This window comes from Botrytis deweyae (assembly GCF_014898535.1).
Source record: "Botrytis deweyae strain B1 chromosome Unknown BDEW_001, whole genome shotgun sequence".
NCBI lineage: Eukaryota > Fungi > Ascomycota > Leotiomycetes > Helotiales > Sclerotiniaceae > Botrytis > Botrytis deweyae.
In genome coordinates, this window is record NW_024066208.1 from 1,134,584 (window position 1) to 1,162,564 (window position 27,981).

Here is a 27,981-nt window from a genome sequence, read left to right on the forward strand (position 1 = left end):
AAATTGTGACAATGTAACAAAAACAAGATACAAAGCTATGTGAGCAGGATTTCAAGGCTGGTATATATCGACGAAAAGAAATTGATGTTTCATACACTCTCTCCGAAAGCTACTGCTGCGGAGGCGGACTTTATAACTTTAATATATTGATAATTCTGGCGGTGTAAAAATTTGAAGATTTATCCCGATGTTAGGGATTCCTTGCGGAATCGCTCATTCAAATAGCCGTCAACCACTTTTCACCGGTTGAATGTAAATAGCGGGGAAATGGAATTGGATGAACTTTATCGTGTTACCCCGCGCAAATGGTTGATCTTTAGCACACCGGCATGACCGGATAAAGTATATCTCCAGTTTAATCTTGCAGCGCGAAGACTCCGAGTGGCGAAGCGGATTATTCCATGATATTGCTGGGATGAATGAGTCGAGGAAACTGGGTTACGACAATCGAAAATCTTCACGGAGGATCTTGGCTAAATACAATCGATGAAGCTAAGTATGTGGAGAGGCGATTGTGGAGAGGCGATTTGGGAGGTACAAGATGCGATGCTATCCCGTGGGTTGAGTTGGTTAAGGCTTCTCACGATGTTTGTGTTTTCACGTCTTCAATATCTTTCTTTCCTCGTCTCTGTGGTATTCCAACATGTATCGGCACTTTCGAATTCTGATACCTCGTTGACGCTTTTGTATCAGAATAATCTTAATGCTTCTGATGATGTAAATCACCTGGGCTTTATTCTTCTGGATCCTCACTCCCCTAAAGATGCACCCGCAGCGTGTGAGGCATTGAATGAAACGCTACTCAGCAGTAGCGCTATTAAGAGCCATACATCTGATTTTCTCCTCCCGCTTTCATATCAAGCTTATCGTGGTCGCTCGTCGTCTTCTCAGCTATACATAATTAATAATGGAGTGATTTCCTACGATGCAGCTCACGGATTGAGCTTCCCGAAGTCTCCCTCTGGTAATGCAAAGCTACCGGTTCTTTGTACACAGTCTAGCGAAGAAAGTCAACCCGGAACCGCGGTTGCTACAAACGCCAATGAGGTTTCTCTTGCCGCGGGCGGGAATACATACATTGGATTCCGCAACCAGAAATCTTTCCGCTTTCTCGGGATTCCGTATGCGAATCCGGCTGAGCGATTCGTCTATTCCACCCCGTACTCGCCGACTGGGAAAACGATTCCAGCCACCGCGTATGGTGCACAGTGTCCACAATCTTCGAGTGGGAGCGAGGATTGTTTGTTTCTCAACATCCAAACTCCGTACATTCCCAAGGCGAAATCGTCGAAGGATTTGAGGCCGGTTATGTTTTGGATCCATGGTGGTGGGTTTGTTGGAGGTAGTGGTGCTGATCAGTTGAGTGATGGGGGGGATTTGGCGAGTAGAGAGGATATTGTTGTGGTGAATGTTAATTATAGACTTTCTGTTTTGGGGTTCCTGGCGATTCCTGGGACGAACATTACGGGAAATTATGGGATTGCGGACCAAATCAATGCCCTGGAGGTAAAGTGGCACATCTAATTGTTACAGTTCATTTACGGGGGCTAACACAATATCAGTGGACAGTAAAGAACATTGCTGCTTTTGGAGGGGATCCAAAAAGAATCACCATCATAGGAGAATCCGCTGGTGCAGGATCTGTCCGCACACTTCTGGGCTCGCCACCCGCAATTGGCAAATTCCAAGGAGCAGTCGCCATGTCCAATCTGGGTGGTGGCGTCGACCTTGGTCTTACCAGTGACTATGCAACTACCTACTCCTCATATCTCACCATCCCCGAATCCTATGCTCTCGCCGGCCAAAACATTTTCCTAGCAGCGGGTTGTAACCAGTCTAGCTTGTCTGTCCAAATTGCGTGTTTGAAGAATGTGCCCGCTCTAGATTTGGTTGCGGTCGGCTCTGAGGCGCGTTATGTTGTTCAGGATGGTCACTATGTCAATACAGCTGAACTCGACCTTGTGAATCGCAATGGAAGCACCGCTCACGTCGATGTGATCTTCGGCATCACTGCCAACGACGGTGCATCCATCGGCACCAACTACCCGTCCACCCCCGTCACATCCGAAGTCTCCGGCATCGCGACTTCCCTCGGTATATCCACATCTTACGCTCAATCCATCATCGACAGCGGCCTCTTCCCCTTCTACGACACGGGAAACCTCACGCTCGACGCCTTCAACGTGTCGCAGCGCGTCGCCACGGATAAAGATTTCCGCTGTGTGGACCAAGCGACCGTGTATGCCGGCTCGAAAAATGGCGTCTTCAAATCAAGCTACTTCTACGAGATGGGACGCACGGTTGCGGGCTATGATCCGAATGGACTCGGGGGACCGCCGTCTTCGCCGGGGTATCCGGATGGGAATCCGCATTTGCCGTATTTTCGATTTCATGGCGCGGATATGCCGTGGGTGTTTGGCGCGTTTAATACGGGCTTGAAGTTTAGAGATCAGGAGGACTGGTGGAGTGTCCAGTTGAGTGTGGCGTATTTTGGGGCGTTTGTAAGGACCGGGAATCCGAATCCTGATGAGGGGTTCTTGGAGAGTAGAGGGTATGCGACTGTGCAGAAGGGGGTGAAGGGGGTGGGGAGGTGGAAGGAGGTCGGTGTGGGTGGGGAGAAGGGGAGTATGATGGTGATTGATTGGCCGGGGAGGGTGGAGGATTTTGCGGATTTGGATCAGTGTGATTGGTTGGGGTATCCGGTGGATTATTACGTTAAGGGGGGGATTTAAGTTGACTTTGTTCATATTTTGGATTGGAGTAGGAAGGGGTTGAAGATTAGATTAAATTGAAGTGATGTGTATCATATGACGTATTCCTGCATCTCAGGAAAATCTAACATCTTTCAAACCAACCTGATAGTTTTCCGATCCCATCCCACCCCATCGAATTTCTCCTGCATGGACGCTTCATCCTCAGCATTCTTCTCATAACTCGTCAAACTCAATCTCACCAATCCCACTCTCTCATACAAAGCCATTCCACCACCCCCCCAATCTTTTCTCTCTGTGCAGCAACCCCTTCATCTGCATCTGCATCTCCATCACCCCTCCCCATCTCCCCCCTCGCATCCAGCATTCTCAAAACCAGCATATCCGCACACCTACTCACTTTCCACTAATCCGCCTCTCCCACTTCCACATCGAGATCGCCCGCTCCATACATTGCGAAGTAATGAAGCTTCCTCTCTTCCAATTCCTGCATTCCGGATTCTTGCCGCGCGTCGCGTCGGGGACCGCAGCGGCAGCATGGACAGTCGAAGAGGGGGGATTGGTCGAGCACGAGATGGATTGTGTATTTTGGGAAGTGGGGCGCGAAGTGCGCGTATAGGTGGAGGATGCTGGTGAGGGACGCTTTGCACTCGAGAGAGGGAGATGTGGGATGGGGATGGGGATGGGCAACGGGGAGGGAAGAGGATGGATAGGTGGATGAGGAATGGGAATGGGAATCGTGGGAAAGAAGATGCGGGATGTGTTTATCTATCTAGGATGCGTGGGTCGAGTGTACATGAAGGATGGAAGGGGCATAGCTCGTGTACGTGTGGGAAATCGATCTCTGTACACTCTCCCAACTCCAGCTTGGGGCATGGGCGTCACGATTTGGTGTTAGCAGTGCGTTTACGCGGCTCCATGCAAGTCCGCATGCGATATTTGTGGTGAAGATTCTAGAGGGGTTTGTGCCGAATGTGTTATTATCTATGATTTTTGTGAGGAGCGAGAGTGCGTTGGATTTAGCGAGGTGAGAGGGAAAGGTGGTGCGGGAGATGGTGTCGATGAGTTGGTACCAGACTTCTAATCTCTGTGCATAGTCGTTGAGAGTCGATGTCTGAGTGGTATCCTGTGGACTGGGGTTTGAGACATTTCTAGCTCCTCGAGAAAGATATTCCGTGATGTAGGGCTGCGTCAGTTTTTTCTGATACGTTCCTCTGATCATCCCACTCCCATATTGCGCATCTTCCACATTCGACGCTTCGAAGTTCCATCCATCAGAGCACTCCCAAATCAACTGACGTTTAGTGAAATGCAACACTCTCGGAGCGAGGACCCGTTCAATAAATGCCCAGCCGGATGTCGAAAGAGGAGAGGAACCGAGATCGGCGTGATTGCGAAGACAGCTTAGACGGAGATGACGGTCTTTGTTGGTACCAAGGGGAGGAGAATTGAAAATTGCTCGATCTTGGATTAAGCCATCTGTGGGAGAACTTACGTTATCAGCGGAAAGAAGGAGAGTTGCTTGGGCGAAGATTGATATAAGATCGAGGGGATCGTCTGACACGTGACAGAGAGCGACGATGTAGATGTATTCAAATCCTAGGCGTCGGGTAATGGTGAATGCATCTGTAAAGGCTTTAGGAAGTGAAGTGGTATCTAAGGAATTCCCCGTTGTTTCTAAGATAGAGAGATTTTCCAGCGTAGGATCCTCCCTGGTGTCCTCCGTCCCCACAAACGAACGAGCGCTCAATGAGAGATAATCTATAGATGCTAACCCAAAAGTCTCAATAAGCACTGGAGCTTCTTCAACATCACTTGATATCCTAACGAGTCCTAAAGTAAACCCTCCACGTGCCGTCCAGCCCGACAAATCTCATGATCCAACCCACAATCCCTCATCCAATTCCCAACCCCCTCAAGCCCATTTTCAGCACCCAAACTCACCGGAACATTCTTCACCCGATCAACCGGTAATCCCTTCTCCTCATTATCCAACCGTCCCCCCCCCCCGCATAATCTGCTCCCGCACAAACATCAAACCGCATCTCCATACTCCCCCACCCCTTCCTATCCAGTCTCTCCACATCCCTCATATCCAAACAATGCATATACAGAAAAATAATCCTATCTCCCAATTCCTCTCGCGAATTCGCGTAGCGAGATGAATGATGGAGAATAGTTGTGAAATAGAGACATGCTTCACAATGACTTGAAGAAGAAGTAGGAGTAGGAGTAGGAGTAGGATCAATCATCAGACGACTTTTCTCGAACAGGGAATCGTATGAACCGAGTAGGATATCGGCATGCGAGTCTGTGAGATCGATCGCGTTGCATTGGGGACAGAGAGGCATTGAGATTTTGGAATTTGTTAGGATATTTCCTTAGATGAGATGGATGGATGGATGGATGGGGTATTGATGATGTGGTGTTTGGAAGCTTGAGGCGCGTCAGGCTTACGGTGGCGCTGCTTTTGGATGTTCCATGCTTAGAATGGGGAGAATCTTCGCTTAACTTATGTTGATCAATTGGGTCATTGTATTTTTACACTCTATGCGACAGGTGGTGGTATTCACTCTTTTGTGGGATATTGAATCGGTGCTATCTGTTATAGTCTTGAAATTTGCATGGAAGAATAATTGTGCCAGAAGAGAGAGGTTTATAATAAGAAGATTTGTAACAACTCAGTGTGATACGTATACCACAGATTATTGAGATGCCTATTCCGGATCCCCGCATTCTACATAAGAGGTGGTGATCCTCGCGATTGCTATGGAAAAACGTGATAATACCATTGCTTATGTGGTATATTCCGCGGACCCATCAAATTCATTGCTCAAGAGGTGATCCGTCACCCTTTTGCAAAACCTCTTCTCGAGAAACATACTCTGTACTGCGAGCTGATATTTTCTAGTCGACTACTAACGAGAGCCGTCTATTATGTATGATTGTTAGCCGGGTACGCTCAGGGGTAAAGTGATCTAACTCACTAGGTTCAACTGAGGGGACCATGCGAACTTATCTTCACATGGTTGAGTTGCAATTATTCTCTTGACAAGCCGCTGCCATTTCCACTACCATTTCCTATCGAGGATAAGACTATTGATTTGTTGTCCAGTCGAGCCAGTCTCGATAGAAGGATGGGAAGCGTGGTGGCCTTACTAAATTCAGGAAGTCCATTGACGATTGCTTCAGTGGGGATTTCTTCACAGTTCCACGCTCCAGTCATATGAAACTTTGCGTCTGTCAAAATTGACGGTTGACGCACGATACCGATATGCCTCTCTTATCACTGACAGTGGCATCTAGGACCTAAGTCTAGGAGCGTGCTAGTGTGCCTCCGCCATTATAGTAGAGATTTTATTCTACCCCCCCCCCCCCCCCCCCCCCGCTTTGCCGGTAAAGCTCCTTTCCTTTTTGGGAAGCGGAATCGCTTGTTTCTATTTTCACTGTACGAGCAGCTTGGATGGTATTTTAGTTCACCCACATCACTTCCTTGAACTTTTGTCTGCAAAATTCCCATCCATCCGCCTTGTCCGTACACGCTCGATCATATCCACGGGCTGTTAGTGTAGTCTTTGTAGTATGTTCCCAGATTCAGATACTTAATTCTAGCTTGACAGACATAAATCGCAACCGAGTTTTTCAAGTCTTGAAGTGTAATAAACTACACGTGCAGTAGTAAAGCAGACTAAGATAAAACCACTCGTCAAATCATCCTCTATCAGGTATACGGCGTCTGGCCAATTTGACGATGAAAAGCTTCAATTGGAGGAGAATGTTTGCGATATGGGTTTCAATCATTTCCACATTCAAGTTGTTGAATTTTCGAGAAATTCATCGGGGCGCCCATTCTGTGATTTGTGTCCACCCGCACGTTACTGCTGAAGTTTATTTCTGATTATTGACATGTTTTGAGGGGAAAATGGATGACAGCATCAAGCCTGGGCGGCAGGAAGGTGAAAGGATTTTGAGATTGGCGAGAGAAGCATGGCCGATTGCTATCTATCACAACGAGCAAGACAATTTTATATATTGATGCTTCAACCCACCCAATTCTTTTCCACAATATATCTTTTCATGCATATTCTCTAGATCATCCATCAACTCTTCTTCCAATTCAATATGCGGTCTTCTTTGGTAACAGTTGCTGCCCTAATGGGTATGACTTTTGCAACCCCAGTCCCCCAAGACATCGATTTCGCTATGGTCGAAGCGGCTCCTGATCCAGTTACTACTGGTCCTCCTGTTGGCGTGACTGCTCAATCTATCGCCTACGATGCTTCGACCGCTATCATTGCTGCCACTCAAGCTGTTGCATCTCAATCTGTAGCAAATAGCGATGCTGCCAATGCCCCCAAGGTTAAGAGAACAGCATGTCAAGCTCAGCCAGCCGGTGCCACTGGAGCTCCTGCATACGCTTCTGATTCTCCATCTGGTTTTTTAGCCAATCTTGGATTCTCTGATGCTGCCTCCGCTGCTTCTACTCCAGCTGGATACACGCAATCTTTCCAGAACCTTAAGGCATCCAACAAGTAAATATTAGAACTCACCATAACCGAAATATAATCTAACAGTTGTGTAGTGCCTATGGATATATGGGGTTCACTACTCTTGAAACTTATGATTCGGAATTGTGTGCATTGAAGTGCTCTGCCAGCAACGGATGTATGGCCTTTAATATTTGTGAGCTTACATGTCTAGTTCGAAAGAGTACCGGAAGAGTTATTGCAGTCACGTACTAACATGCATGCAGACGTGATCCAAGTGTCGAACCTGGAGCAGCATGCGAGGATCCTCCAAGTGTTACAATGATCAAATGTGTGTTCTGGGGTGGCCCAGTTTCTACCGAAAATGCCGTAAACTCTGGACAACACAGAGATAAATTTCAAGTCGTGATTGCTGGATCCAATGGTTATACAAATAACAGCATTGCTCCTATCCCTGGCTATGGAAATGCACAATATCTGGGAAATGCTGCTATTAATGCGCGATATGATTTAGAAGGGTTAGTAATAAGATGAAATATTTCTTTCTACAATTCTCGTAATTGTCGCCAACATTTTCATTAGATGCAATACGTACATGGGATCAACAATCTTCTCTACCGGTCCCTTCGATGCATCTCTCTGTGCCGCTTACTGTAGCGCACAATTGAAATACAACCTTGAGCATCCTCCATCTGATGGAAGTCCAGTTAAGACTTGCCAATTCTTCAATACTTATCTCCTTTATGTCAATGATCTTTCTCATACACAAGGCCATTATTGTGCCATCTACTCCGAGGCATGGGATTCTAGCTACGCAACCAATGTCGGACAATACCGTGGATCTGATCATTATCTCATTGGGCTGTCATACACCTACACCAACGCAACCAACCCAGGATTGACATCTGGAGATAAGACATGCGCTGTTGCTCAAGCATCGGTCGAGATCTCCTACTCATCTCTCCAACCTTATTGCAGCACCTTGCTCGGTTTTGCAACTGATGCTATTACAACATCAACTACCATAACCTCGACGTTTACATCGACTGTGGTCTCCCAAGCTACTGCTACTGCAGCCAATAATCCTATTCCGAAAAGAAGCGACATCGCAGTGCATCTAGTGAGCGGTACTCCTCTCATTCCTTCCATGATTGCCAATAGCATCGTCACTCCAGTAAAGCGCTCAGTTGCTGCTACACCAGCTGGACTTACCAAATACCCTGGCACTGTTATCTCATCAGCATGCTCTGCACCGGCTACCAAACCAACTATTGCCGTTACTGTTTACGTAACTGACTACGTCTCGACAACCACTTCAACCACCACCACATCTACCACCACCACTACGGCTAGTGCTACCCCATCCTTCGTCATTGCCTCTGGATCCGATAAATCCCAATACGTAACTTACGAAGACTATTTTGGTCTGAAGATGAAGATCCTCACAGTATCTCCCATCACCGCAAGCTCTGCAACCACATTCTATCTCGACGGCCAATCCCTCTCCTCATCAGACAAAACCCGGGTCGCCAATACCGACGACGCTGGCTCTGGCGCCCCCTCATAAATTTTCATGGACACACTTAGCGATGCCGCAAAATTCCCACTGATACAATGTATACTGGGCACGTATGATGCCTCAGTTGGTGGGTATCCTCTATCGTGTATTGGAGGGACGTCTGCTCCGCGCCCCGTCTTCCAAGTTGGCAATTCGAGCAGATTGGTACTTGCTGATAAGTTGCAAACGAATAATTATCTTCCCACTTTATATGCCATTCCGGCTTGAGCGAGCAAGAGAGAATGTGTGAATGAGCATGAAGATTTAGAGATGATGTTGTTAATGAGGGGGAGAGTAAATTTATTTCTTCCAGTGGTTTGGGGCCGATTTTTAATTAGTTTTATTCATGTATTCATGTATGGGGGCTGTAACCTAGTCACTGCACTTCCCTTCCATTGCTGAACTGCAGTTCAGACTATTCGATTCCCCGCAAATTGTTGTTCCCCAATTCAAATACAATTTTTTTCAAATGCAAGAACTCATATGATAAACTACTTATTGAAGTGAATGTATCCACTTGTATATCGATTCCCAGCCCAGTTCATGCCTTCCAGACACACCCTAAAACGCCGATGATGCGAAATGCAGCTCCATACTTAGGTATATTACAACGTCTTTAGTTCTTTTCTCTCGCTTCCAAAATTGCCTTGTTCAATTTATGATCCCCCGCATTCCGTACCCTTTTCCCGATAGTAGGTCCTAGAAACTCTTCAAGCTGTTTTCCTTCGTCGTCATCTAAATCCATCATCCCATTCATTCCATTTGTACCATTTGTACCATTCGTAAGTGTTTCAGTTTTTTCAGAGAGGCTCATCACCGCTTTCATGATTACCGCGACTAACATCTGTATCTCCTTATCATCACCAGTCCTGTCAGTTCTCAACTTGTTCAGCACATAATCGAATGCACCCAAGTTTGGTAGAATAAGAGCTCTGACACCGTCGGGGCCACCAATTGCTAAAAGCCCACTGATAGCTCCATAATATTCTCCTGGAGAGCGTGTTGGATCTAGGAAGAATTTTAGACACGATCTTGCTAACCTCGCTCTAAGCTGTGCATTTGATTCCGTGTAATTTTTGGAGATGATTCCAATGAGAGATGCGGCTGTGTCTCGCAATTGATATTTTTCTTTCAACTCCTCTGGAGTCCCGGTGCCAAGTTTACGGCCGACGAGACATGTAAGAATGGGTGGGCAAAGACTTGATATGTAAGGATTGACAAATAGGGTTGTGTTTGATATAAGGGCATGAGCCAATTTCAACATTGTTTGTAACACGAAAAGATTGCTCAAAGAATGAGTGACCTTCTCGGCAATGAAATGAACAAAATATGGTACCAGTTGTTGAAGACCTGGATCCGATTTCACACTTTCCAACGCGGATTCTCGTAACGTTACGACTTCTGGATCGTCGTCATCATCAAGAATAGCTTCGCGTATTTTGTCGAAGAAAAGTATTAATTCTTTCGACACAATATGTTTGACTAAAGGCTTGACCGAAACATTATCGTTACCAGCCAGAGCTCCAAGGTTCGGATTCGCACCAGGACCTTTAGGCACGAGGTCATTTGCACGAGCTTCTGCTGTTGTGGGATTTTGTGGAATTGATGGTTGAACGCCTTCAACCGCAAGCCAATGTGCTGTTTTCATTAGCATCATGCCATACCTAAACTTTCCAAATTTTCTTACCAGTAAATGACATATCTCTGGGAACCTTTGGTAAAGGCGCATTAATCAGTTTCTCAAAATCTACTTCCTCATCCTCAATATAAAAGAGCGGTTGGCCAGGACCTAAGCTTGCCTCTCCAAATCTCAATGGTCTTGTAGATTCGTAACCATAAAGGGGCTCGACGTCCAATACTTTGAGCGCTTGTGAAATATCCTGTGTGCCCAATACTGTTCTTTTTCCTTGATGCATAAATCGCATTGCTTCGACAATGACCTGGCCGACTCTGTATTCAACTTCTTGCGACAATGCCCTCACTGCTTCTTCGCCCAATTGTGAGATGCCGACAGATTCCGCAACATCGCGAACGTTGTCCGGGTTCCATACTAACTTAGGGTCCGCCATATCGACCGAATGAATTTTGGAGCTTTTGTGGAAGAGGGGGTTGGACGTCGACTTTTATGTAATGATGGATTTACTGGGACTGGTGGTAGAACAATGGGTACCTATAGCTGGAAGGATGTAGCTGCAAAGCATATGGAGAATAAACCGGAAGGCAGTTGAGATGCTAACATCTGTACAAATAATTATTGTGGTCGGCGCATTCGTTGATACGGCTCGTGGAATATTCTTTGATAGGTACTTGTCGTTCGAATAGATTGTCGGAGCTAGAATGCAAGGCTGACCTCCTTCGCGAGGCTACTGCCTATCCAATCGATTTTACTTATTCCTGGTAATCATTCACTTCACCTCATTGCACCAATAATTTGCAAAAGCTTACCCAGGTTGCATCAAAGTTGGAACTGTTCTTCGGTAGGTTTTTATTTGATTTTATTCCAAGATACGAGTAGAGAGAAGGGCATATTTGCGGAAAAGATACACCCCCACATCGGTCCCCAGGTCGCGTCGTGCAACACGTACCCCGCTGTCCCTGTCCTCACCCATCCATTAAATTGATTATAATCTTTCCAAAATCTGCATTTCTCTTCTTTTTGGTACATATCCTGCAATATGACAACTACTAGCATAGATCCCTATCCATATCGCGAGTCTGCAATCCCAATCTCCCGCGGCTCATTCATATTGATCGAAGGGCTCGACCGAGCTGGGAAAACGACCCAAGTAAAGAAGTTATGTGATAAACTATACGCCTCTGGACGAAATGTCAAGCTCATGCGATTTCCTGGTATGTACTATATCAATAATTCACACCTCCAGCAATTCATTCCTAGATCATCACCCTCCTGATCAATGGGAAACCTCCAAGCTCATAATTTAAGACAGAACAACCTCAATTGGTCAACAGATAAATTCCTACCTACAATCCTCCACTACTCTCCCAGATCAGTCAATACATCTTCTTTTCTCGGCAAACCGATGGGAGAAAGCCCAAGAAATTCGAGATTTGATTGCCCAAGGGTATACAATCGTTTGCGATCGTTATTACTATTCCGGAATGATTTACACATCCTCCAAATATTCAATCGATTCTCCAAATCATCTTTCCCTTGAATGGTGCAAAAATCCTGAAATAGGACTGCCGATGCCAGATAGAGTGATCTTTTTGGATCTAGAGCCCGAAGAAGCGGAAAAGCGAGGCGGGTACGGAGACGAGAAGTATGAAACGAGAGAAATGCAAAGAAGAGTCAGGAATGGATTCTTGACATTGCAAGATTCAGAGCTTCCAGGATTCGAGCATGAGCGACGCATAATGAAGGCAATCGATGCGGGTAATGGGCTAGATGAGGTTGCGGAGAAGATTTGGGATGCCGTGAAGGGTTTGGTAGAACAGATAGAAAAAGGGAAGGTTGGAGAGCTAGGTGTTGTTCGATGATGAAGACAAAAAAGCGGAGAACAAGTAACAAATGATGGAACGAATAGATTCGTATTAAAAGCAATAAATGTAGACAGTGAAGAGAAGCATTTGAAAGAACATACTGGCAGATTGCCAGTGTAGGTTCCCTTCCGGCTTGTATTTCTTGAATTGAAGGTCAAAGACCTAGGATAGATAAATATCCAGAATAGACGTAAATGGCGTTAAGACCAAAGAATGAACGCCCTCCCATGATGGTGTTGAAGACCACTGTACCTCTTTCCCAAACGCCTAGTTATGCAAATGCAAATGAACGTGCCGCCCCTTCTCATCTATCTATCGTCTATTTAAACCCACCAAACTGAAAAACTCATTTCTAGTCTTCTCTCTCTTCTCTATGCAGCCCAAAACACAACTTGTAATGGTCGTAGCACTCGTTTTCTCAACTCCGCGCATAACCATACACAAATGGCTCGATTCCATAACAACTGCCACACCTTGTGGTTTAAGAATTTCCATCACAGCATGCGCAACGTCTTTTGTAAGTCTCTCTTGGATTTGTAGTCTGCGTGAGAACATGTCTGCAATTCGGGGCAACTTCGAGATACCGATAACATTTCGATCCGGAATATAGCCAATGTGCATCTATATTTCGTAAGAATCAGCTTCCATCGCCTCGAGCAATTTGCCAAGAGTAACACACCTTTCCTGTAAATGGAACCATGTGATGTTCGCACATACTGAAGACCTCGATATCTTTAACAATGACCAATTCATTGTGATCCTCGTGGAAAATTGCATCATTTACAATATCCCTAACATTTTCTTGATATCCTTTTGTGAGATACAGCATTGCTTTCGCATAACGTTCTGGTGTGGCCAAAAGACCTTCCCGATCCGGATCTTCACCAATGCACTCGAGAATTGTGCGAACTGCGCCGGTCAATTTTGTCATTCGGATGGCTGCTTGTTCTGGGGATTCATCAAGACGTTCTCGTGCGCCTTTACCTGGAATGAAGTTAGCTTCCTGAGTGAAATAAAATTGATGTTCCCGCCATTTGATGACATGACATGGCATAAATCAAAAGATGACGACATACTAGGACGGCTCAAGCCATCAAAATCGATGACTGGACTTGGACTTCTCGAAACTTCAATTGGAGTTTCTTCTGGAGTATCTGTAACGGCTTCATCTCTTGGATCTCGGGCAGGTTTGGTGCTGACGCTGTGTCTTCTATGTCCATGACCGTTGGCCTTTGACTTCTTCTTCTTCTTCTTGCTTATTTCCCCGCCTTCCCCAGGATTTTCCAATTTGCGTTTGGAACTTGCGCCATTGAATTCTCTATTCTCCTTCTCTGTTTCCTCCTTGTTCCCCTCTAGATTGGAGAATTGTACCATTGCGAAATAGCAGAAATTGAATGGAGCAATGTGCTTTATTGTACTTGACAAGGCGGAAAAAAAAGTCAATAATAATCTGTGTAAATGGGGGTTGATTGTAATCAAAGAAAATTTACCCTGGAGAGATTAGGTATTGTTCTCCGAGATAGGCTCGATTGGCTATCTAAGGTGACGCTAATCACTATCTAGTAATTTCTGATGCAGCACAGATCTGTGTAGGTAGGTAGGGGTTCATTTTCAGCCTTGCGTGAATTGAAATGCTACCTCATCAGTCTTACTAAAAGGAACAACGGAAATGTCTTATTAGATAGGTACCTACTAGGTAGTAATCAGGCCTCACTCTTATTAATACCTACCTACCTACTTTTATAATATTTCTCTTCTCGAAAGAAATCATAAACTTCCACGAAAATCTACACAACTCCAACTATTTTCCTGCGTATAACAAGCAGGACTTGTCAAATTTACGGCGCCGATAAGAGCTTCAGTTCCTACGGCTATTCACGACTTATCAATTGAGCACTGATTATTAGCTCCAGAATCAAGTGCGCCGGTCAATATGGCGTCTCCACCAGCACCGACAGATTTTCCTCACAATTCCCTTTCCCTCACAATCCCTTCTAGCCCATTGCCACTATCTACAACTACGACATCGCACACACGTCGAGCTTCCGAAGTCATATCGATAAAACGTCGGAAAGCAAGCATGATATCTACTACCTCAACGCACTCTGCGCATCCTCTGCGCCAAACTTCATTCCCTCCCGAATCCGCTGTTTACACACCTGGCTATGAACGATCACCAAGTGTTGATACTATGTCTCTTGTCAGTGGAAGTGTCGCAGGTGGCCAATCAAAAAGAAAACGCGCAAAGAAATCGAAGGGTGGAAAGAGTGATTTTGAGGGATCCAATGTAGGCGTGGGGAAATCCGATGGACCTGCCTCAAAGAAACGACGAACATCTAACGGCAATATCGAAGAAGAGGAAGAAGATGACAATAATGTGGATCAAACAATGACATCGATGACTTCTAGTATAGAAGAGAAGCAGAGGGACATTCAACGAAGAGCTTTATTGGCAAACCATTTGGATCCAGAACAATTCGAACGTTATACCGCTATGCGAGCCGTAAAGTTTCCTGATGCCACCGTTAGGAGAATTGTCAATCAGACTTTGTCGCAAAGTGTACCGGGCACTGTCATTTTAGCGGTCAAGAGTGTGGCTAAACAGTTTGTTGGAGAGTTGGTTGAGAATGCAAGAAAGGTACAGGACCAATGGATCGAAGCTGGAGAACCAAATTCTGGATTGATCGTGCCCCCAGCAGAGAACACAAATATGGAGAATGGGCAAGTTAATGCCAGCCAAATAAACGTACCCAAGGAAACGAGAAGAGCACCTTTGCAGCCAGATCATTTGAGGGAGGCATTGAGAAGGCTGAGAGAGGGCAATGAAGATGGATTGGCTGGACAGCTGAATCTATGGCAATTGCAACAGCACAGTGGGGTTGAGAGATTTGGTTCTAGAGTCAGGGGGAAAAGGCTGTTCAAATAAGAGGGTGTGCGTATACGACTGAGAGTTTTCATCATGCATTTGAGCGATATGGAGTTGGGGTTTTAGGGACCTTCGCCAGGTGGCATTTATTGGAGTTATGGATAAAATATGTCATCTGGACGGATCACAGAGATAGGCCGTGAAAACCAAAATCCAATCCAATATTCTACTAATCAACTATATCAATCACAGACGCTGGTGTTATGGCTTGTGAATTTACAATTTTCTTTGAAATTCAATTCGAAGTAGCGACGCGCAAGATGTGAAGCACTGATGGAGAATGATCTCAATATCTGGTTCAATACTTCGCTCCGTTGCCTTTGCGACTTGCAAGTACCTTAAGCCTTACAACCAAGTGGTACGCTGAGTGAAGCACTAAAGAGTGTTGATTCATCGAGAGAATGTTAGAAATTCGACGTAGTTTATCGAGTAACAAGTTAATCACAGCTCGAAATACAGCAACCTCTCTTTTCCATTCTGCCCCTCCACCTGATTTGCGTAACTTACCAACGAGATTTGAGGCATGAGAGTATCGTCCACAGAATTCTCGACCAGAAGATCAATCTGCAAAAGATACTACGATCATTAAAGTAAAAAATTCACGCCAACTTACAGGGCTGTAGATTTCCACCCTTGATGATAACATATGAAGGCAACTAATCAATTCCCGTACAACAATTCATCCCACCGTTCCTTGAAGTTAGTGGATACTTGGTGGAAGCTTTGCGTCACATATGAACAGTCAACATTTGACTGTAGGAAGATCATTCATAGTGGATGTCTCACTAAGGATCATATTTATTGACCTATGATCTTGCCTCAAAAGACCCATACAAAATGCTGTGTTTCTCGACTGGTCATATATCACTGTCATTTTGTTGCATATCTGAGTCTCGGATGATTGCTTTCATGTCCTCATGAAATTCCTATGGACCACAATTCCCATGGCCTGCCTGCATCTGCAGGTTGATTCAGTCACATGAAGATAAGAGGCTTATCTCAGATCTTATCAAAACTGGAAGCAACTTCCCTTTTGAGGTTTGAATGTGTAAAGCTATCCGTAAGTGAATTGAAGGGCGTAGTTCAAAAGAACCCCGCTCAATCAAAAGATGCATTCACCCGGGAGAGTAGTAAGGTATATTAGGACCTTACGACCTGCAATTTGCTCTTCAATAAGCAAGTCTTACAATCTATTTTGAAAAATATCAGTTGCTAAGATCCATCAAAGACAACATACGACCCCTCGCAAACCCCTTTCCTCACCCCGCGCCAATTCTTAACACTCGATCCAGAATCGCTCTCTTCAGTATGGCAACCAAAGAAAAGGAATTGGGAACGGATGATCTGAAAGGTCTAGGTGGAACGACCGATCTACCACCAACTCCAGAGCCTCATCATGAAATCAATGCTTGGTCTGGTCCAGGACAAGCAGCATTTGATTTCCGCAGTAAGAGCTTCACTCACTCTACCCAAAAATTTACTGACATCTTTTGCAGGCGATGTGATGACTACTCCAACCAAATCCATGCTTACAGCCATCCAAAACACTACACTCTTTGATGATGTCTTCGCTGAAGACCCAACAACCAATTCACTTGAATCTTATCTTGCAGAGATTACTGAGCATGAGTCTGCCATTTTTGTTCTCTCCGGTACTATGGGCAACCAAATTGCTCTCCGTTCTCACCTTGTTCAACCTCCCTACTCTGTACTCTGCGATCATCGAGCCCACATTCTCGAGTGGGAAGCCGGCGGTACTGCATCTTTGTGCGGGGCTCTTGTGAAGGGAGTAGTGCCTAGCAATGGCGTTTACTTGACTTTGAAGGATATAGAGAAATCTGTTACTATTAGTGATGACATACACACATGTCCGACAAGGGTTATTAGTTTGGAGAATACATTGGGTGGAACCATCATGCCACTCGAGGAGGTCAGGGCTATTTCAGGATTTGCCAGGAAGCATGGCATTAAATTACATATGGACGGAGCTAGACTTTGGGAAGCTGTTGTTGCTGGAGCGGGATCACTGACAGATTTCACAAAGGAATGTGATAGTGTTAGTTTGTGTTTTAGTAAGGGATTAGGCGCACCAGTCGGAAGTATGTTAGTGGGCAAGAAAGATTTCATCAAGCATGCTAGATGGGTTCGGAAAAGTATTGGAGGAGGGCTCCGTCAAGCTGGTGTTTTGACCGCGGCTGCGAGAGTTGCGGTCGATGAAACATTTGGAAAGGGTCCAAATGGAGAAGGGGGTCTCTTGCGCGAAAGTCATAAGACGGCCAAAAGAATCGCGGCCTTGTGGGAAGGATTAGGTGGAAAGTTGCAGCAACCAACCGAAACCAACATGGTGTGGCTGGATTTGGCAGATGCAGGTGTTTCGGCGGAAGAATTCAGAGAATTGGGAAAGGAGAAAGGCTTGAAACTTTATGGTGGTCGATTGGTGGTGCATTATCAGATCGGGAATGAAGCGGTGGATAAGTTGGAGGAGATTATGAAGGATATTTTGGAGAAGAAAGGAAAGGGCACTATTGTAGTTGCGAACAAGAAGCGAAAGGTAGGAGAGAAGGATTATGGTACTTAAGTGCTGGCCATACTTATGAGATGTAGGCAGATACCATTTCACTATCTAATCCTCTTCATATATCTGATGTTCGGGATACCTATTGATGTAGGATAGATAGCTTGCAGCTGAGCTAGGCTAAGGCAGGCGACATGCACATTAGCTAGAGATGAAAGTTTGACAAGAAAAATGTCAAAGTGAACACAATAAAAGCCAGAAATCCTATGAAGGATTACCGTTCCAGCTTGGCTCTTCTCTCCTCCTACATCTTTCTCAGCATAACCACAGAATTGCATTAGATATTTAGCTCTGAAAATGTTCCCCGAGAGAGAATGAAGGGATGGGATTTCGAAATTTCGGGATTTGATTGGGAATAATAGAGCATTGGTCTAGCTTCATGATGATATCTACTGTGTGAAGAGGGATGCTTGTACGGTCGATGGAGAGAGTAGGGATCTGGTTAAAGATGAGATTATCTTAGATGATAGGGATGCAATAGCTTGTTTGAGAGGGTTTATAGGGGGTTCATGAGGCCAGAGAGACTAAGGTTGAAATGAGGTGGATGACTTGGGCGTGCTAAGTCTAATTTGTAAATGTCAAATCGCATACATGGCATTTTATTGGAAATGAGGATATAAAGACTAGGCATATACTGGAGGTTTTTCGGTTGACCCGTTGTTAGCGAGCCTTTGAGTTTGTGATTGCGCAGGGGGAGACAAAAGTGCTTCCTATACTGCATCTCTCCTACTTAGATATATCGGAAAAGAACAACCCGTTGTCTGCTCAGGGAATGTAGGATTGAGGAATAATTATTGGGTCTTCTGCTTTTTCGAAGAAACCTATTCCTCATACAGATTGGCGTGCAACCACATCTTTGTTATACAGACAACTTCACTGAATAGGTTGCGGCGTCATTAAGTGTTTCCCTGATCACGCCTGTCGGTATACTGTTCAAGTAAGACTTACAAAATTCAATTTCGTACAAATACTCTCTTGAACTGCCCGCTTGTCACTAATTTGAAACATGCTCGAATGTCTATGAGTCCTTCTTTAAGATCATTAAAAGATTTCAGAGACACATGTTTGAGAGAATCTGAAGCCTAGCATCCGCTCAGTGGTCCAGGTAAGAAGGTATTACACAGGTTAACGTTTTTGAACAATTTCAGGGGAAAGACTAATTTTTCGGTTCAACTTAAACGTCTGGATTATATCAAGTCATTAGGGGAAGTAGCCGAGATTTCGATGTGATCAAACTCAGACTTTGACGATGCCATTCCTTCTTTCTGATGCCAATCGAGGGCAAATGTATACCTAGGTGTAGAAAAGAATTGTGAAGCACGCCGTACAGGAAGAACCGGTACGGGAATAGCAATTTGAATTGTTTCGTCGTGCATGAAGAGCGACTTTCGCTATGCAAAAGGGTATTTAGGAAAATCTTCATTGACATATGGATCTCCTCAAATGATCAAGGTGATATACATACAACATATCATCAGACTTGAGTGATGATAGTGTGTACCTCGAGCATCAGTTGATATATTCCGTTCCGAGAATGGGCGAGCTAACTTGATTCAGTGTTAGCGCAATTCTTGCCCAAAAGCCTCGGCCCCAGAATTGATCGGTATAGATTGCTTTTCAAGTGAACAAGAGCTCTAAGGACTATTGTAGATTTTAATTTTATTTAATTATTCGATTCAAAGCATATTGTTAGGCAAAATAGAGAGAACTGAAAGAAGGGTGAGAGCCAGCTGTCAAATACGACAACTAATAAAAGTAGCTATCTAGCTAAAGCTACCTAATCTTAACCCCATACCGCAACATTTACGAATTCACGAAATATTTGATTTAGGATGTCAATCGCAACAAGCTCTTCGAACAGTGCAATGGGGCTTCCATTGAAAAACAAGAAACGAAAGAGAAGACATCAAAACAAACCGGCCATCTCTGCGAGATTGATTCTGGATGAGCATGTGAAAGGGGATATCGGAGTCATTTCTGGGGATTTGGCAAAAGATCTGTGTCTAGGACAGAGCGGTGTACCTGATGATACAGTTCATTACATCGCGATCTCTCCTTGTAGTCCCTCAACAGCAGTCGAAGACTCGACGTGGACTGTTGTTCCTGTTCGGTCCTCGAACAATTTGGCAACTTCCACTGTGCAATTCTCACCCGAAAACCCGACCTTACAAGCATTCGCGGAAACCCTGCAGAGGGTCGCGCCTTCCAAATTATCGAGCAACAGTCGTAGCGGAATTGAGATACGCGTCCTAGACATAGTACCTTTACCCTTAGAGACAGTGTTTGTTACGATCGAGGGGGAATCTGCGAAGAGACTAGAGAATGGAGAAGGGACATTTCACGGAGAACATCCACAGGCGAATGGGCATACAAAGTCACTGAGAAACGGAACAAGTCCCGAGGACAAATTGACCAAGGCAATTCGAGAAGCTTTGAGATCGCTGAGAGTTGTGCATACTGGAGATTATGTTCAATTACCTTTGCAACCTCATCCAATCACCCACGTTCCTCCCCCTCCAGCAAAAGTCACTCTTAGCGAGCCTGTAGGACAAGGACTGCTGTCGCCAAAAACCAGGATTATCGTCACTCAGACTGGACACCATGCGAAAAGTCCACCAAAACACACAGCTATCCCATTAAATGGAGGGTTAAACCAAGTGACGGAAGAGGACGAGGATACAAGTAATGACCAATTCTATTCCGCTGCGGAGGACAGATACAAGACCGATACTGCTTTTGAAGGGGAATCTGATTATGTCACAGAAACAGACACCGAAATAGAAAGTAGTGCCGACAATGATAGTCTTTCGGATGACTCCATGGAGGATATGATCTCGCTCCAAGTACCTGTATTACCATCCCATAACGCCAGCGGAATCTCGACGATACAGCCTGGATCTCCACAGACAATTATTCCAGGCGGACGAAGGACGAACGGTGTTGCTACCCCGGGCTCCGTATTCTCTTCTTTTACGGCCACTACTCGTGCAGGTGGGCAAAGTGGAAGATTGTTCAAAACGCAAGGACTAGCAAGACCGCTCTCTGACGAAATGCTGCACCCAAAGCCTAATGCTGATGATGATGAGGAGGCAAGAATATTCGTTGATATCAATTCTCTAACTAAGATCGGTTGTTTCTCAGGAGACTGGGTGCGGTTAGAAGCAGCTGCAGAACCACCTGCCAATGGTGTGGGGCTTTGGGGACTGGGGAGCTTTGGAGATGTTGAGGAAGAGAAGCCCTGGCGACCTGTGAAGGTTTTTGGTCTACCCGAAAGCTATTCACATCGCCCCATGACCAAAATACCACGTAGCAAACAGGAGGGCCGAAGATTGTCGTTCTTTGAATCACAAGTCCAAAAACCAGCAAGCCCACTGGCTTATATGTCACCTCTACTTCTTGCAAACTTGGAAAACACATCATACTGTCGCATTGCACCCCTGAAACGTGCGCCACAAATATTGAAGACGCCATTAGCTAAGATCAATAGCTTTTCAAATCCCCCCACAGCAAAAGATTTAACTCTCATGAAGATTTCGACCCCTGCTTCGAATGAGCGTACTTTGCAAAATGCTCTGTTTGCTGGGCTGAAAAAGTATTTCTCTCAAAAGAGGAGAATCGTAAGGAAGGGCGATCTCATTGCTGTTCCAATTGATCAAGGCCTTGGTAGAACTTTACAATCATCCACTGGTGAAGACCTTGAAATCGATGAAATGTTTTCGCATGCATCATTGGCTGAGGCAGAACCCACTAAATCGGCCAAAACTACTGCTGCGGCTTGGTATAGGATAAGTTATGTCGGTCTGACGAAGGACAGCTCAGATACCAATGATGAGGAAGATATTTGGGGTGGCGTTGCCTCAATTGACGCATCGAATACACGTATGATGCAGTCGGGCAGTGAGAATAGTCGATTACCTGCAACTATGGAGAATTCTTGGGAGTATTACCTTGGGCTGAAGTCACTTTCCAAGACTGATCTCGAATCCAGCGCAATACCGGAGGTCAAAAAACCACATGTCACAACTTTACAACGGCGTTTGAGAGAATTAATCGCCGCAGCTACAAGCCCTAGAGCTATACATCTAAACTTGCCACCGCTTGCAATTCTTCTTGTCTCCACGCAACGTAGCATTGGTAAAGCAACATTAGCAGCTAATGCTTGCGCAGATATTGGCTTACATACTTTTAAGCTTGATGCTAAAGATGTTATCAATGAAAGTGGAGGTGGAAGTGATGTCAAGACTGCCGGATTTCTCGAGGCACGCGCTGAAAGAGCTATGAATTGTGGTCCCGCATTCTGCGCACTCCTCATACGTCACATTGAATGTCTTACTGCTGATAGAATGGTCACTACATTGAAAGATATTCAAAGCGGCACGAGAGTTGTTATTGCAACTACAACCGAGGTAGACAAAATTCCAGACGGTATTCGGGGTTTGTTCACCCACGAGCTCGAGATGACTGCTCCTGATGAGTGGGAGCGGGAGGGAATACTTCGTGCTATTATTGAAGACCAAGCGATTTCTCTAGCACCAGATGTAGATTTCAGCTCCGTAGCTGTAAAGACTGCTGCCCTCGTAGCTGGCGACTTACACGATGTTGTGGATCGAGCTCTCGTGGCGCGTAACTCTCGCATAGAAGCACTCGCAGCTGCGTCTACCACCCCTGAAAATATTGTTACAGTTCGCGATATCTTACTTTCTGCTGGGCCAGCAGGTCGTTGCCTTACCAAAGTCGATTTTGATGTTGCAGTAGATTTTGCAAGGAAGAATTTTGCTGATGCGATTGGTGCACCCAAGATTCCAAACGTCGGTTGGGATGATGTTGGTGGCCTGTCGAATGTCAAGGAAGCAGTAATGGAAACTATTCAATTGCCTCTTGAGCGACCTGAACTATTCGCAAAAGGCATGAAGAAACGATCTGGTATTTTGTTCTACGGTCCTCCTGGAACCGGAAAGACTTTATTGGCAAAGGCCATTGCTACGGAATTCAGTCTCAATTTCTTCAGTGTTAAGGGACCAGAATTATTGAACATGTACATTGGAGAATCCGAGGCCAATGTCCGGCGAGTCTTCCAGCGTGCACGTGATGCACGACCCTGTGTTGTTTTCTTCGACGAGCTTGATTCTGTGGCACCTAAGAGAGGTAACCAAGGAGACAGTGGTGGAGTAATGGACCGCATCGTATCACAATTGTTGGCTGAGCTAGATGGAATGTCTGATGGAGATGACGGTGGTGGAGGTGTCTTTGTTATTGGTGCAACAAATCGACCGGACCTTCTCGATGCAGCCTTGTTGAGACCAGGAAGATTTGACAAGATGCTGTACCTGGGAGTAAGTGATACCCACGAGAAGCAAGAAACTATTCTAGAAGCTTTAACGAGAAAGTAAGTTATCTGACATTTCCTGACCTTGAAATACACTAACTCAGACAGGTTCACACTTTCTCCTACGCTATCTCTTGCTCGTGTCGCTTCTGGGCTTCCTTTCACATATACAGGTGCCGATTTTTATGCACTTTGTTCAGATGCTATGCTTAAAGCTGTAACTCGCCAAGCATCCTATGTAGATTCACATCTCGCCAAACTTAATTCCGAACGCGGAAGCGAGGGCAAAGGAAAGGTTTCAACAGCATATTGGTTTGACCACTATGCAAAAGAAGATGATCTTCGTGTAGTTGTACAAGAAGAGGACTTTGAAGCTGCAGGAAGGGAATTGGTTCCCAGTGTTAGTGCTGGAGAGTTGGAGCATTATGCGAGAGTTAGAGGCCAATTCGAAGGCAATAAAGATAAAGACAAAGTCGCGCCAAGGCCTAGCTCGTCGAGTAGCTCAAGAAGTTCGAGGAAAGGAAAGGGAAAAGGGAGGGCAGATGTCAAAGGCAAAGGAAAGGCCAAAGATATGGGTGACTGGGATGAGAATGCTGAGGATGGTTATTATAATGGCACTGACGAAGAACAACTTAATGGTACAATCAGAGTGAAGCCAAAGGGAAAGGAATCTGTACAGGGATTGTTCCAAGATGGAAGCATGGAAGATGAAGAAAATCTATATTAATGATGTATTGGGATATACAAAAGCGTATGCATTCAAAGAGGAAGATAATATATAATCAATATAGGACAGCCAAATATACACCCTCAACCGTAAAGTTCGAACTGAAATCATGATAAAAGTCTTTACTAGTCATGAAATGCTCTCCGTTCTGTTTCTACGTGCTCGGATTATTTGTTGTGAAACTCACCCACTTCGTTTGTCTCCCCCATACTTTTGAAGTCTGACTTCCATTATCATTTCCAAACATTACCCGATGCGAAGAGAGAATTACTACAGATAAACTTGGTTATACCGGACTGGAATTTTCGACCAATCAAATCCGGTATATCCATGATTTCGGTATAAAAAATGATGGTCCAAGCTTTCTAACCAAAATTTATATTCGATTTTAGTTCCAAATTCTAATATTTTCGAAAAATATTATATGATAATAGTCAATCAAGCTTACTCATTCAAAATTCAGTTTATTTAGTTAAATCTATTATCAAAATTTATATCGGATTCGTGAAAAAAGTGTTTGGTATATTGGTTTTGCTTAAAAATCTGGTATTCTTATATAAAAAGTGATCAAATCAGGAAATTATTCCGGTATATCCAAGATTCCGGTATATCCCAGTCCGGTATAGTCAAGTTTATCTGTAGAGCACTGACCCCCTGTCAAACTCATGTCAGCCAAGTAAGCGTTATCTCACATGTCAAAACGCCAAACCTTGGAACGCCAGACAAACGCCACACAACCTTCGTGATCCACTCTCAAGCCACTTATATGCACACCTGGTGCCCAGGTGTCGGTCAGGCACGGTCCATTGAATTGACACAGTCGGTTCAGAAACATGAATTTCGCATCGTTTTGTAATTGTAAAGGTAACGGTATCGCATTTTCTTACTTTGTTTCATGCGCATCTCTCTCTTTTCGTTTGCGAGGCTGTTTTCTGTTTCGATTTACTATACCCTGTTCCTATCTCTCATTTTTTTGCAAGGTATTGCTCGCATTTCTTGGTTTCAATTGGTAAGTTGGGTTGTTCAAGTTGGTGTTTGTAGATTACGAGAGACGGGGACAGGGGATATAAGGATCGTCGATTTCCATGATTTTGAAAGCTCCACTCGAGCGAATAATTTGAATGACTTCGAGGTTCAATTCGAAGAAATTCGAGTACGTGCGATATTCCGCCATGAGCAACGAACCTGAACCCGAATCCGCCTATGCCGGCCAAGCCGCGAAGCTCTCCCATATCAACCCCGAGGATGATGATGATGGGGCTGGAACAGCGATGAGAGCGGACTATGTGACGGCAAGGGATACAGTGGTTGTTATGGAGGATGGAGGTCGCTTGCCCGGGCCACCGTTGCAGGAATCGGAGAGATTGAATGGACTCAGAAGACAGGCAAGGGGTGTTGGTGGTAACATGATTAGTGAAGTCGAAGAGGCGGAAGAGATCGTAAGCGAAGAGAATCGACTGGCAGCGGGCGAGAAAGGGAAAGATTCACATGATGTTGGAGGGAATGGCGGGCAAACATCAGGCCAAGGCTCACTCGAAAAAACTATGCCGCCCTCGCAAACGCATCCTTTATTCCCACCTCTGCCACTATATGGCCCGTCGTCAATTACAAGAAATCTACAATGTTGGACATTCAGGACTACCAGTTTTTTCATTACCTGTGCAGTTTTGGGAGCTATTGTGATGGGAGCGGGAGTTATGACTATGCCAGCTATTTTTACTTATTTGTGGTATAAGGTTACATTCAGGGATCCAGACCGAGGACGGGTATTCTACGAGGAAGAGAAGATACGAAGGCGGAGGAGGAGAGAAGAGGAAAGTCGTTGGAAGAAGATGAATCGCCAAAAATTGTCTAAGGAGAAAGTGGATGATATTGAAGGTGATGCGGGGCAAGGGGATTTTGTACCGACAGAAGGTGGTAAAGATCCGCTGGTTTGCGATGTGGGATATTATGCACGAAGAGTAGGTCTAGACGTCGAAGAAGTAAAGGTTCAGACAGAAGATGGATTTATCATTCTTCTTTGGCACGTATACGACCCAAGCGAATATACGCCCATGACGGCGGAGCAACGAGCGGCTCGGGGACCAGAATTGTTCACTGGTCAGGGCCCAAGTCGACCACTTTCTTCGGACTATAATCGCCAATCAAAGTATCCCATCCTAATGATTCACGGTCTCTTGCAATCATCTGGTGCTTATTGTACCAATGATGACCACTCTCTAGCATTCTATTTATGCAAACAAGGCTATGATGTTTGGCTCGGCAATAATCGATGCGGATTCAAGCCAGAACATACACTTCTTGACTATGCTGATCCTCGCATGTGGGCTTGGAATATTCGGCAGATGGGTGTTCTGGATTTGCCAGCACTTACCTCTCGCGTTCTATCCGAAACTGGCTTCCCCAAATTAGCCCTCATCGGTCACTCCCAAGGCACAACTCAAACGTTTGTCGCTCTTGCGAAAGAGCAACGGCCTGAACTGGGTGAGAAAATCAGCGTATTTTGTGCATTGGCCCCAGCCGCATATGCGGGTCCGCTTATCGACAAGGGTTATTTCAGCTTCGTGCGTAAGATCTCTCCTTCGTTCTTTCGCATCATCTTTGGCATTCATGCTTTTCTTCCGTATATGATGGTCTTCCATAAGATTATTCCAGGAAAGATTTTTGGTACCCTAGGATATCATGTTTTTCACCTTTTGTTCAAATGGAGTGATGCTAGATGGGACAAAGGAACCCGAGATCGTTGTTTTCAATTCGCTCCTGTGTATGTAAGTGCAGAGAGTATGAGGTGGTGGCTAGGGATGGACGGCTTTGCAAAGCACAAGTGTATATTAGCAACGAAAGAGGAGGGTATGCTGGAAGATGAGGAAGATAGATTGGTATGGGGGGATACTCAGAATAATTCGGATCGCAATGACGAGAAGAAGAAGTCGACAGCCAAGGGAAAGAAGGCGTCGGGTAAATCAAACACACCTGAGAACGAGATGCAACCCGGAGCGGAGATGATGGAAAACGAAGAAAAGAGAGAACCCAAAATGAGCAGAGCTTGGTATAATGAGCAGGTCCCCCCGTTCGCATTATGGGTGTCGGGATCCGACGATTTGGTCGATGGAAGAAAGCTACTCCGGAGATTCGAGAGAGGAAGAGAACCATGTGTGAAGGTCGTGCATCAGAAGGTGATAGAGGAGTATGAGCATTTGGATGTTATCGTATGTACTCCCCACGATTCCCTATAATTTATATTCTTTCCACTTCCAGTGGAATCTGTCCTTTAAATTTTTGGCAGCCTGAACTGACATATGTAAATTCGATAGTGGGCTGTGGATGTCCTCGAAAAGGTAGGGCGAGAGGTCAAAGAAGTGATTTGGAAGACGTGTTCAGCACCGGACCGAAGTAACTGTCGTGTTCCGTTTGGATGTGAACAAGTGAGAGTTTGGGATGGCGTAGAGAGGTCCGGTGTTTTTGAAAGCCGCGATTTTGCAGAGAGTAGTCAAGACCAAAGCGACAGTGATCGTACCCTATGAGCATGGATCGAGAAGCATTCGAGGGTATATGACAAAATCAAGGCGATACATATCGACGAGGACAGCTGGGAGAGGTAAAAATTTTTGTATAAAATTTCATGACGGCGTTCTCGGTACTACTGTATAAACATACTAATACAATTTGGATGGATAGAATTGGAAAGGGACGGACGGCGGAATTGTCATCAGGGTCTATGCTACCTACACTTAGAGATCTCTAGCATCACAACTTATTTAATCAGCGGCATTGTAATAGAATATGTTTAGTAATGGAGATAATTTTTTTATCTTTCTATAGATCAATCAGTATTTGCAGATGGATCTGACACATGAAGTTATATATATTCTGGCTTGTTGGGATTTTTGGGGTGGAAATTTCTACTTACGTATGAGATCCACAGAGGCGTGCTCGGACAATCAACATTAAGAATAAGGTTAAAATTCTGTGAACAGAATCCAGTGTTATTTTCACAAAGCCGAATGTAATCACCTATCGAGCATCGAATAGTATGTAGATTTGCAAAAACTATGGTATAAAGTTTCTCGCGAACCTTATCAGATCCTCCCGATCATCTACCAACCACCCATTTTTAATACACTTCCAGCCTTAAAAGCATTGAACGTCTAGGTACACAACGCAAAACTC

The 27,981-nt window shown here is 44.9% G+C and overlaps 10 protein-coding genes across 10 annotated transcripts; 7 read left to right on the forward strand and 3 right to left on the reverse strand.

Moving 5' to 3' along the window:
* Nucleotides 1-169: 169 nt before the first annotated feature.
* Nucleotides 170-2,732, forward strand: EAE98_000330 (uncharacterized protein; the record flags this gene model as incomplete). Its single annotated transcript, XM_038947948.1, has 2 exons — nt 170-1,506; nt 1,563-2,732. The coding sequence occupies exons 1-2, from the start codon at nt 487-489 to the stop codon at nt 2,730-2,732; spliced, it is 2,190 nt and encodes a 729-aa protein (XP_038815625.1). The 5' UTR covers nt 170-486.
* A 751-nt stretch (nt 2,733-3,483) lies between these two features.
* EAE98_000331 (uncharacterized protein) lies at nt 3,484-4,663 on the reverse strand (the record flags this gene model as incomplete). Its single annotated transcript, XM_038947949.1, has 2 exons — nt 3,484-4,534; nt 4,656-4,663. 2 exons carry the CDS (start codon nt 4,661-4,663, stop codon nt 3,484-3,486), a joined length of 1,059 nt encoding a protein of 352 aa, XP_038815626.1.
* Nucleotides 4,664-6,833: 2,170 nt separating this feature from the next.
* Nucleotides 6,834-8,765, forward strand: EAE98_000332 (uncharacterized protein; the record flags this gene model as incomplete). Its single annotated transcript, XM_038947950.1, is given in 4 exon segments — nt 6,834-7,243; nt 7,294-7,446; nt 7,465-7,716; nt 7,781-8,765. 4 exon segments carry the CDS (start codon nt 6,834-6,836, stop codon nt 8,763-8,765), a joined length of 1,800 nt encoding a protein of 599 aa, XP_038815627.1.
* Nucleotides 8,766-9,161: 396 nt separating this feature from the next.
* On the reverse strand, nt 9,162-11,313 carry EAE98_000333 (uncharacterized protein). Its single transcript, XM_038947951.1, has 2 exons — nt 10,444-11,313; nt 9,162-10,394 (listed from the first exon to the last, which is right to left on the reverse strand). Exons 1-2 carry the CDS (start codon nt 10,823-10,825, stop codon nt 9,373-9,375), a joined length of 1,404 nt encoding a protein of 467 aa, XP_038815628.1. The 5' UTR covers nt 10,826-11,313; the 3' UTR covers nt 9,162-9,372.
* Nucleotides 11,314-11,431: 118 nt separating this feature from the next.
* On the forward strand, nt 11,432-12,254 carry EAE98_000334 (uncharacterized protein; the record flags this gene model as incomplete). The annotated part of the gene is made up of 2 exons (XM_038947952.1): nt 11,432-11,606; nt 11,701-12,254. The coding sequence occupies 2 exons, from the start codon at nt 11,432-11,434 to the stop codon at nt 12,252-12,254; spliced, it is 729 nt and encodes a 242-aa protein (XP_038815629.1).
* Nucleotides 12,255-12,569: 315 nt separating this feature from the next.
* EAE98_000335 (uncharacterized protein) lies at nt 12,570-13,631 on the reverse strand (the record flags this gene model as incomplete). The annotated part of the gene is made up of 3 exons (XM_038947953.1): nt 12,570-12,878; nt 12,937-13,241; nt 13,334-13,631. The coding sequence occupies 3 exons, from the start codon at nt 13,629-13,631 to the stop codon at nt 12,570-12,572; spliced, it is 912 nt and encodes a 303-aa protein (XP_038815630.1).
* A 559-nt stretch (nt 13,632-14,190) lies between these two features.
* On the forward strand, nt 14,191-15,183 carry EAE98_000336 (uncharacterized protein; the record flags this gene model as incomplete). Its single annotated transcript, XM_038947954.1, has 1 exon — nt 14,191-15,183. One exon carries the CDS (start codon nt 14,191-14,193, stop codon nt 15,181-15,183), a length of 993 nt encoding a protein of 330 aa, XP_038815631.1.
* Nucleotides 15,184-16,292: 1,109 nt separating this feature from the next.
* EAE98_000337 (uncharacterized protein) lies at nt 16,293-17,761 on the forward strand (the record flags this gene model as incomplete). Its single annotated transcript, XM_038947955.1, has 3 exons — nt 16,293-16,359; nt 16,412-16,630; nt 16,680-17,761. The coding sequence occupies 3 exons, from the start codon at nt 16,293-16,295 to the stop codon at nt 17,759-17,761; spliced, it is 1,368 nt and encodes a 455-aa protein (XP_038815632.1).
* A 1,829-nt stretch (nt 17,762-19,590) lies between these two features.
* Nucleotides 19,591-23,811, forward strand: EAE98_000338 (uncharacterized protein; the record flags this gene model as incomplete). Its single annotated transcript, XM_038947956.1, has 2 exons — nt 19,591-23,144; nt 23,193-23,811. The coding sequence occupies 2 exons, from the start codon at nt 19,591-19,593 to the stop codon at nt 23,809-23,811; spliced, it is 4,173 nt and encodes a 1,390-aa protein (XP_038815633.1).
* Nucleotides 23,812-24,656: 845 nt separating this feature from the next.
* Nucleotides 24,657-27,612, forward strand: EAE98_000339 (uncharacterized protein). The gene is made up of 2 exons (XM_038947957.1): nt 24,657-27,020; nt 27,126-27,612. The coding sequence occupies exons 1-2, from the start codon at nt 24,933-24,935 to the stop codon at nt 27,333-27,335; spliced, it is 2,298 nt and encodes a 765-aa protein (XP_038815634.1). The 5' UTR covers nt 24,657-24,932; the 3' UTR covers nt 27,336-27,612.
* The last annotated feature ends 369 nt before the right edge of the window (nt 27,613-27,981 follow it).